Source organism: Triticum aestivum, chromosome 4A (genome assembly GCF_018294505.1).
Source record: "Triticum aestivum cultivar Chinese Spring chromosome 4A, IWGSC CS RefSeq v2.1, whole genome shotgun sequence".
Taxonomy (NCBI): domain Eukaryota; kingdom Viridiplantae; phylum Streptophyta; class Magnoliopsida; order Poales; family Poaceae; genus Triticum; species Triticum aestivum.
In genome coordinates, this window is record NC_057803.1 from 439,862,473 (window position 1) to 439,872,721 (window position 10,249).

Here is a 10,249-nt window from a genome sequence, read left to right on the forward strand (position 1 = left end):
TAGAACAAACCAATCGGTATCGCCATCATACAGCCCAAACGTGGCTCGTGATGCATATATATGCATATCAAATGCAGGGTTGGACGTATGATGGCGAATCCGAATGATTTGTATTCAGTCGATGAACTGGTAGATGTATGCAGTCGATGAACTGGTAGATGTATGTAGTCGATGAACTGGTAGATGTATGTAGTCGATGAACTGAAAGACTTATGCATGGAAGGCGAGAGGTGGGCTATATATAGGGTCGTCTGGCTCACAAAGTGATTGTGGTAGTTTCGATCCAACGACTCACGTACATGAGCTAGGAAGAAACACACCCTTGATCCAACGACTCGCAAGAGCTAGAAAGAAACACACGATCCGTGTGATTCTTCCTGATTGGTGGGATGCACATTAGTACCCACTCTGGGCTTCGGTGAAAGTTGTAGAGGGGCTAGGGTTTTGCCATAGAGGGGCTCCGGAGCATCGGGATGGCACGAAAAGCTAGGAGTTGGCATACCATGTGTTTAAAAGTGCTCTTAGGATGGTACATGCCAAATATTCACTCACTCCTTGTGTAGGGTCTTCACCGACATCGATTCCTCACTCTGAGTCTAAGTACTTATAGGCTGAAAGTACCATAACCGACGAACATGAGGGAATCTTGTGTAGAGGTGGTTCATGCCATTGTTTTGGTACTTACTAGGGACCACCCTAACAAAACCAAGCAAAGAGTTGCACATTAGTACCCACTCCGGACTCCGAAATCTTAATACTCGGAAAGAGTTTGTCCAGTTTGTACACGAAGTGCGTCCAGTTTTTGCCGTGACCCTCTCTACTCTTCCGCGCATGCTATGCGGGTGATATGATGATACCATGCCAAGTTTCAACATTTTCAGGATTCATTTTGTAGTGATTTTCAATTTCACGGTCATTTAGCTCTCTAAACAATTAGGTAAATGACCGAAAACAACAAATGATGTCAGAACATGTTGGAAATTGATGACGTTGCTTTAAATGCTGCATACTGAACACAAAAGAAGTCCGGAGTTTAAATAAGTTATTAAAAATAAAAAATAGGTGCAATGCTGGTTAATTTGCTTCAAGCCATTCAGAATAGTGTAGACTGCACTGCACATAGCTCAGTGCAATCTATACTATTCCGCAAGGCTTGAAGCTAATCAACATGTAGGTGAGCATTGCAACTCTTCGTCATTGTCTGTGCACTCACGGCTTATAAACCGCTCATACTACCTCTCTCTTGGCGAGGTGGGACTAAAAACAGTTTGCCATAACCTCATTAGTGCCGGTTCATGGTACGAACCGACACTAAATGGTGATGGTGGGGCCATAGCCTGACCGTAGGCTAACACAGCCTCTTTAGTACCGGTTCATGGCATGAACCGGTACTAAAGGTTCGCCACGAACCGGTACTATTGATCGCCGCCACGAACCGGCACTAATGTACACATTAGTGCCGGCTCTAATTCAAACCGGCACTAATGTGCTTCACGTTTGACCCTTTTTCTACTAGTGATATATGTTGAAGGGGCGGTTTACATGTGGAGTCCTCTTAGGATTATGACTAGTCTATCTCTAATACAAACCGGATACAAGTACAGGTCTTAACTCCTTGTAAGATAAACGTTCCTCATGCCTTTCCTCTTAAACCGGCCCACTGTTAAACGTGAACCGGCCTTCTGGGCCTTGGGCCTTATCATCCGTCTGTCCTGCTCGCCGGATCATTAGTGAGTCATAATGACCAGGTGGGTTGCTTGTAAACCGCCAAGTCTGGCCGGGTTAACTTCCGGCCGGTTTACACCGCGGGGTATATCCCTCACATATAGGCATGCCCATCGCAGCGTACGCAGGGTCCATGATCTTTTGCTCATACTTTCTGCCCAATGGCATATCTATGTTTTTTTCCAGACGGAGATCGAAGGCATATGAGTTTCTTGGTTTGTTAGCAAAAAACCGGGTGAAAACTATTAGCATCCACCACGATTGTAATTGTCATCTCAGTAGCCATGTGAAGCAAGGTCGGCCTATGCCAAACAACTAGCCGCCCGCAAAAATATTTAGGCAGCTCTAATTTCAAGATGAATGGGCGGAAGGGAGATATGCGAGGTTCGTGTCACAATGGATCATGAAAGACTACCCATCGATAGTCATTGTTGCCACCTGGATCACGTCGTACAACTCCAGCTCCATGGCAGACCAAACTCCCCAACATGAGAACAAACATAGGCCCCGGCAGACACGCCGAGAAGTCAAGTACCAAAACCTCACCGCTCGACCCCATCATCGTTGGCACACTAGCCACCACACCAACATCCTACACCATTGGTCGGGCAACTGGCGACCACAAGATTGTGCACATCCAACATGCATGAAGCGCAAGTGGGATCAAATGTTCAAGATGATCCCCTCTTTAATACTACGTTGGAGACAACAGTGTTTCCCAACCCTATAGCAGGATCTTGACTTCCGCCTGAATAGACCCGGGAGCTGATGATCCACAAAATATCCCCGACGGCGCCTTTAAAGAGGTAACGACACCTGCAGATCCTGACATTGTAGACGACAAGCATCAGTGTTCGGATCTGCGCAACTACCACCCTCATGCAGTCGGTCAACACCGACAAGAACTCCATGGGCCAGGACAACCCCCCTCTTGTTGTGGTAACCATGCCACCGCCGCGCAGAGCCACCTCCAGCCACGCCACTCACAAATGCAAGCACACCGAAAACGATCAACTGGCAAGATTTGGTGCTTGCTGTTGCGCATCAACCAAGCTGGGTGAGGAGGGGGCTAACGACGTGTTTTGCGTGATCTGCTTGTGTCACCAGAGAAGAGATATGAGGAACGAGACGGATCGGTATCCAGGGAGCAAAAACTCTATATTTAGTGTCAGTAATTTTTTCCTTGTAGTGAGTGTTTTGATGGAGAGCACTCGCACATCTCTTTCTGGCCCCTTATGATATGCAATTTTATTGGTTGTTTCGGGATTTGCGAGGTTGGTTTCTGAAAAAATATTTGGTCTTTTGGATCAAACAAATCCAGATAAAATAAGGATAGCTAGTGATCTGTGCTCAGAAGTTGTTCGAATACTAGCTAATCTTCCAGTTCCAGGGATTCACTCTCTGTTACACCGGTAGAGAAGTTAATGGTGTGGCTCATGTTTTTTTTCTAGGGAAGCACTTAATATCGTAGATGACTTAGTGAGTTTTGGTGTAATCCATGTTCATCGGGTTGAGATTGTTCAATCAGATCAAAAAATATATTTAAATCTCTGAATAAATGAAGTGTGACTACATAAGTACAAGACACAACAAATCATTTTTCTCGAGGCTGGCCATAAGGGGGGCTACCGCAAAACACTAGCCACCGTCATGGCACATCGTCGGGCAAAGCTCGCGTGGTGTCAGCGGCCGGGGGGGGGGAGGTCTTGATCCGGGTGGCTTGCTGTGGAGGCGTTGGAGGGTTGTTGTGCGATAGCGAATGAGATGGGTGCTCAAGAGGCGGTCTTTGTTAGATGGTGCGCGATGACATAGTTGGTGAAGCCAGTGGTGGACTAATGGATGCAGTGTGGAACTCTTCGTTGGTGGCTTGTCCTGGCTAGATCACCGGAGAAGAGGCTGTCGATGCATGGCTATGGGCGACAGTGAGCTCGACACTAGACCCGGATTTGTCGTATAACGACATGGGTGTTATTTTTCAGGTTTTCTTTAGAAAGTCGTCGTGTTTGGTCTGGGTTGTCGAGGTGGTGGCCTTGCCTCAAGGTAGGAATAATGTTCTTCTCGCTCTACCCCTGATCCATTAGTGTGCATTACATTAGCGAAGGGCACGCAGAGCCGTGTCTCCGACGGGTCTTCTAGGATCCATTCACTTTAGGTTTTCGGTGGATCCATCAAATTCGGCCGGCTTTCATTGTATTCAGAGTTTCTACAAGCCTTTGTTGGTATTTTTTTTCTTTGGGCGGCGATTTGCTTCACAAGTCACGACTATTGGTGTCTCATGGACTGCATCGACGACTTCTGTGCCGCTGCTTCTACAAACTTCTGGGTTTTAAAAAGTTTACTCCACTGATGCGGAGTTTTAGAGACGACATCACGCTATGCCCACAACACGCCGCCAGTGGTTGCTGGAGGAACAAGACTTTGGCACCTTCCAAATTTTGAATGTAATTTTCTTATTTTGTAAGGATGTGTTCGTAGAACATGTATACTTAATATATGACCTTAGACCTTTTCACAAAAAAGTGCGTAGAGCACTGTTCTCTTTGATAGAATATTGCATCATATACCAAAAACAATATTTTTCCCCAATGATAAAACATGTCGTCGAAATTTGATAGGATGGCACAAATTTTAATTCTACTCACTCCATCTCATATTAAATGTTGTTGCTCAAACGGATGTAGCTAATGTACATCCATTTGATCGACACTTATGGGGCGAAGGGAGTACAAAACACGCATGCACACAAACACACACACAATTTTTTAGGGAAAGGGCTTCACGCACATAGTAAACTAAAAAAATTTCGCGCAAACAAAACACACACACATGCAAAATCGATCTTGAGCCCACCTCACTACCCATGTCACCCCCCACCCCCCCCCCCCACCACAAATTGGTCTTTTTTAAGGTTTGTTAATCGATAGGTGGTCGCCTTCGAGGCTATGTGATAGGGAAAAGGGTTACACTCTTCATACTTGTCCAGAGCTTGGAGAGAGTCCGGTGCCTTGACAAAGTCCAACATTTTGTGTGGCGTGATCGTTTATCTTTGTCGTGTTTGTTTGGATCGTCATTCTCTTCTTTCATTTTTTTTCTTTTTTTCTCCATGACGTAGGCGTTGGTGGGTCTCATGTTGAGTTTGGTGTGTGTGAAGATCAACTCATGTTTCCTCCCTAGCAACCTGGTTGTTGCATGCTCATTTGGGTAAACAGTTTGCATGTTGAGAATGTAGCGTCCATTGATTCGGGACGTGAGGGCAGGCGTCTTTTTTGACGATAGTGATGAAGGTCATTATGTCTAGATTGTTCAAATAGCGAGTGGCCAAGACTTCGTTTTTTCTTACAACCGTGTCATCTTCAAAATGGATAATATTTGTTAGTGTTAGCCACACCGTTGGAGAGGACCTTAATGGATCAAATTGCTCTTCATGTTTCTTTCTTAGCTCGTTGTTGATGCCTTTGGCCCATGAGCTTTTGGGTACCTTATATCAACTGTCTAGAACTCTATATTCTTAAAAGAAATATTTTATCTTTATAAGTTATTGGTTGTTGTAGTGCTGATCGGTACATAGCTTTGTTAATGTGAAGCTCCCAGTCTAATTTTAGAGAAGGGTTATGTTTTGCTAAATATTTTAGAAAATGACTAATTTATCTTTATTTTAAAATTGACTCCGAATGCAACATCCACGTCATAACGAAAACTCTTGTAGGATTACATTGAGAATCAATCAAGTCCATTAAATCTGGGCAGGTGGGCCTATAAGTCCTTCATTGAAGAGGCACACCACTTGATAAGAAAAGATGTAACATTGTGAAAATACTTTTTTTTTCATGAAAAGCTGTTGTAAAAGAACAAAAAGCAACAATAATTATCATATTAATGCATTAAAATTAAATATATAACTCTTCAAAAAATTCTACCATCGAGATTACATTAATTGTGCTAGGAAACTACATACTGAAATTTAATATTTAAATTTGTTTATGTGTTTCAGTGATATTTAAACATTGTAACTCTGTCCTTTAAAACTATACAAATTTTATGGTATGTAAATTTTTGAAATAAACTAATTAATACTGGCAGCAAAGTGCGGCTTTATACTAGCTTTATTTTATTATGAAAAATCACTCCCTCGCCACTCCCAAAGACGAACTAGCAGTTGTTCAGAAAAAAGGGGGACGAAGTTGTTCGCTCCGCGATTCCCCACCGCCCATTACGCCGGTGAAGGATGCCCAACGGTGCGTCGCCCCCTTCCGCGCCGGCGGAGACGCTTGTTCGGTGACCGTACCTCGATAGTTGCCATCAGCCCATCACTCTACTCATTATTAATCTGCTGCCATGACGACGCTGCTGCCGCAAACCGCCCGGGCCTCCCGGTCTCCGGTGAGCTCGCAGATACTCGCCTCCGCCGCGCGCGAGGAGGCATGCTTCCTCGCCACGGTCCGCACCCCGGCCCCCGCCCTTTCCTTCAATAAAGGCTCTAAAGTTGCGGGTGCCAGGCTGCCAGTTTAGGGCTTGCGATGGATGCAATGGTATATATGTGAGGATAGTATGCGTCTTTTCGTTTGATTGCTACAGATTAGCGATCTGGCACTCGGATGTGAGGAACATATCATCGAATGATTTCTGGTATAAAGAAAATGTGACGCTCATTGACATTGAGCAGACTGCATATGGAGTCAATTTCAGGCGTATACAAAATTGCAAATACAGCCTTTACAAACAAATTGAGCTTTTGCTAATGGCAATTTTATGGGAGCAGTGTGTTCTCTTGGTTTGTTCCAAGCCTTTGTCTCCAACCCTGTTGCTGCTCTTCAGTTCGAGTAGCAGGGGTGTTTATTGAAATACAAGTTTTGCTACTACATTTGTCACTGATTTGATTTCTTCATCTCCAAGAAGACAAACAAGTCCATTGAAATAGTTATAAAAGAAAAGATCAAAACTATGTTTTCCATATAAAAAACCATGTTAAATCACTGTTTCAGGCATGTCTGGTCTAAGGATATGCAGCACAGCTGCATTCAGATCCTAACATTATTTCATTTTCATATTTTGTTCTTGTCCATTTGGCAGGTTTCATAAGCATCGACTGTGGATATACTGCAAACCAGACCTACACAGATAGCAGGACAGGCATATCATATGCAAGCGATGAGGGTTACATTGATGCAGGACTGATCCACCCTGTTGATAAAAGTAATCTGCAGACTGACCTTGCAGACCGATACCTTAACCTTTGCTTCTTTCCCAGTGGAGAGCGTAACTGCTACACGCTGCGGTTCTTTACACTGGGTGGCAAGTACCTTGTCAGGGCTGCATTTGGCTATGGTGACTATGATAAACTAAACAAAAATCCTACCTTTGATCTCTATTTTGGGGTCAATTACTGGACAACAGTGACCATTGTCAGTTCCAGTACAGCATATGTGTTTGAGATAATTGCCGTGTGCCCTGCCGACTTCCTACAAATTTGCTTGGTGAATAAAGGATCGGGAACTCCTTTCATCTCAGGGCTTGACTTGAGGTCACTGACATCAGATCTTTATCTGGAGGCCAATGTGACACAGTCTCTGGTTTTGCTCAGCTTTTTCCGTGATACAGTTGGTTTTGGGCCCAACCGCTATCACTTTGGGACAAACTATCAACACATTAGGTAAGCTGACCAAGCATTATTTAATGTTTCCTTCGTTATTGCATTATCTAGAGGTAATCCTGCTCAATGTTCTATTCAATTCAAGGTTCCCAGATGACCCCTACGACCGTATGTGGCAGAGGTATGAAAACGTAGACGGCTGGACAGACGTACCCAACAAATCCAATGGGGAAATAAAAAACTCCACAAACGACAACTATGATGCACCATCTGCAGTGATGCGTAGTGCATCCACTCCAGTGAATGACTCAAGGATGGACTTATCGTGGAGTTCAGATTCTTCCATGAATGTTGGTGTTGACCCCAAGTTCTTTCTTGTACTCTACTTTGCCGAGTTGGAAGCAGTCCAAGAGTTAAGGCAATTTGATGTCTCTGTGGATAACAACCCATTAGCTTCTGCATTCAGCCCAAAATTCTTGCTGCCTACTGTTCTCTCAGGGATTGTGCAAGGCTCAAACGAGCATAGCGTCTCCCTTGTGGCAACATCAAACTTGGCGCTTCAGCCTTTGATCAACGCGATGGAGATATACATGGTGCGGCCAGTGAATGAATCTAACTCTTTAGATGGTATATGCTATAGCTCTGATTATTTTTAATACACCATTCATTTGTGCTACCAAGTCTAACTTGGTCAGATGGGCAAAAAGTTAACGTGGTACTTAATTTTAGTGCATGCTATTCTAGTGTAATTTACTAATGTTTGTATTTGATCTTTGATTTATACTTCTAGCATTAGCTTTTGGAATTCGCCAATTTTCATTCTTTCTTCAGTTTGTCTCGTGCAAATCCATGCCTGTGTACTTTTTATAGCATTAATGTTTACAGGATTTGTCAATGCCATTAATGGCCATGTGTCTGTGACAAATAGGTTATTTGGGCAGGGTTAGTTTTGATTTGATGATAATGCTTACAAGATCCGTAGAAAAATGCAAACTAACTTTCTTACATTTGTTCTTTTGAGAACGTGCAAAAAGAAATTGCACATCTTTGCATTAAGTGGCATAAAGCATGGGGTTGGTTGGCTGTGACCTTGTGATAGGAGTTGCACAATTAAGCTCCTTTTGTTCTTGCTACTAGGATTCAAATCAAGTGATGCTTAAAAAATTCAGATGATGTTAAATTCACAAAAGTGAGATCTTATAAATATGTACCTTAATGATAACTGGTCATGTTTAACACATCACACGACCACTGTTCTGCTGAATTTGTTTTCAGAATGCATGACTGTTTGTTTATCTTGTTAAGTCTGACTAAATTGTGCATTGCCTCTTATATTTGGCATCTTCAGCCAACGCTATGATGACCATCCAGGAGAAGTTCTCTGTGAAAAAAAATTGGGTGGGTGATCCATGTGCCCCTATATCTTTTGCATGGAATGGCTTGAACTGTAGTTATACTACCAACAGTCCTCCAAGAATAACAGCCTTGTGAGTTCTGATTTCTGAATCAACATAATCGTTCTATATTTGTCTGTCATTTTCTTCCTTTCTTGTACACCAGAAACTGCAGATGAAAAGTTACACTTCTATGGAAGATGATTGTTTCCTTTCCCTTGCAGAAACATGTCATCCAGTGGATTGGTTGGTGAAATTGATGCTTCTTTTGGTCAGCTAACACTGCTCCAACACTTGTATGTTCAAAAAATTGCCATATCAGACTTCCCCAGATAAGAAAGAGCGCATGTGTTTGTAGCTAGTCCGTGAATTACGAGTGCTTGCAGAGTAGAACATGTATGACCATTGATCACTCAATGCTCTGTGCCTTCCAGTAAATTTCGCTAAATAAAATCACCTTACCGTCCCTAGAAGCTACAGACTTGTAAAAGTATTGCTTTCCGTCTGAATTTCTAATCAAACTACGTCAGTCTGGCCATTTTAAACATAGTATAAAACATAAAGCATGGTAAATCTCTAGTTCAGTCATTTTTGTTCTTGAGTTTCAATTATCATATCTTGCATCGAAAGTTTTACTGCTAAAACATGGGCTGCCATACTTCACTTTTATATAAGTATATAATATTGATCTGCATTCCCAGGGATCTATCTCACAACAGTCTGTCTGGATCAATACCTGTTTTTCTTGGTCAAGTGCCAGCACTTCAATTTCTGTATGTGTTCCTGTATTCCTGCTGCAATCCGACATATTTTTTGCAAACTTTATAGCACAGAACCGTTTCAATCTTTAGTTTCTTCGCCTCTTGCAGGGACTTGTCGAGCAACAACCTCAGTGGATCAATTCCTTGGAGTCTGCTAGAAAAAACTCAGCGTGGGCTTTTGACTTTAAGGTTTGCACATGTTTCGAGTATATTTTTGTACATCATCTCTTTGAATTACTGAATTGGAACATTCTTTGTTCACCAAATTATCTGAATGATACTTACAATAAGTTCAATATGCGATGTTTTGCTGCTGTTGTCAAATAAAAGTGGAAGTACTATTTTGACGAAAGAGGCAATTTAGTAGTTTAGCCAACAGTATTCAAGACAGTGTTTGTGTTTCTCCCCCAAAACAAATTACAGTGATTGTGTTTCTAATTTAATTCACTTCCAGTTACGGTACAATCTTTCACCTATCAGTATTCTGTTTTGCAGGGTCGACAATAACCCAGGCCTTTGTGGAAATAATACATGCAATCCGATTCAGAAAAAGAGGAGGAACAAGACAAAACTACTTCAGATTGTTATTTCAGTAATTGTTGCAGTATCACTACTAGTTCTGGCTGTATTTTTGTTTGTCATTTGGGACAGAAGGAAGAAGAGGCCAGGTAATGCAATTGACAGTACTTCATAAACAGTAGCATTGTTAAGGAAATTCAGTTGCTTGATTGTCCTTCATCCTGGATCTGTGCTATAATACGATTCATGTTTATGCTGCC

The 10,249-nt window shown here is 42.6% G+C and overlaps 1 protein-coding gene across 1 annotated transcript; it reads left to right on the top strand.

Moving 5' to 3' along the window:
• Nucleotides 1-5,866: 5,866 nt before the first annotated feature.
• On the top strand, nt 5,867-10,042 carry LOC123086249 (probable LRR receptor-like serine/threonine-protein kinase At1g05700). The gene is made up of 8 exons (XM_044507965.1): nt 5,867-6,162; nt 6,796-7,375; nt 7,461-7,942; nt 8,664-8,802; nt 8,934-9,105; nt 9,411-9,482; nt 9,579-9,659; nt 9,966-10,042. Exons 1-5 carry the CDS (start codon nt 6,147-6,149, stop codon nt 9,043-9,045), a joined length of 1,329 nt encoding a protein of 442 aa, XP_044363900.1. The 5' UTR covers nt 5,867-6,146; the 3' UTR covers nt 9,046-9,105; nt 9,411-9,482; nt 9,579-9,659; nt 9,966-10,042.
• Nucleotides 10,043-10,249: the final 207 nt, after the last annotated feature.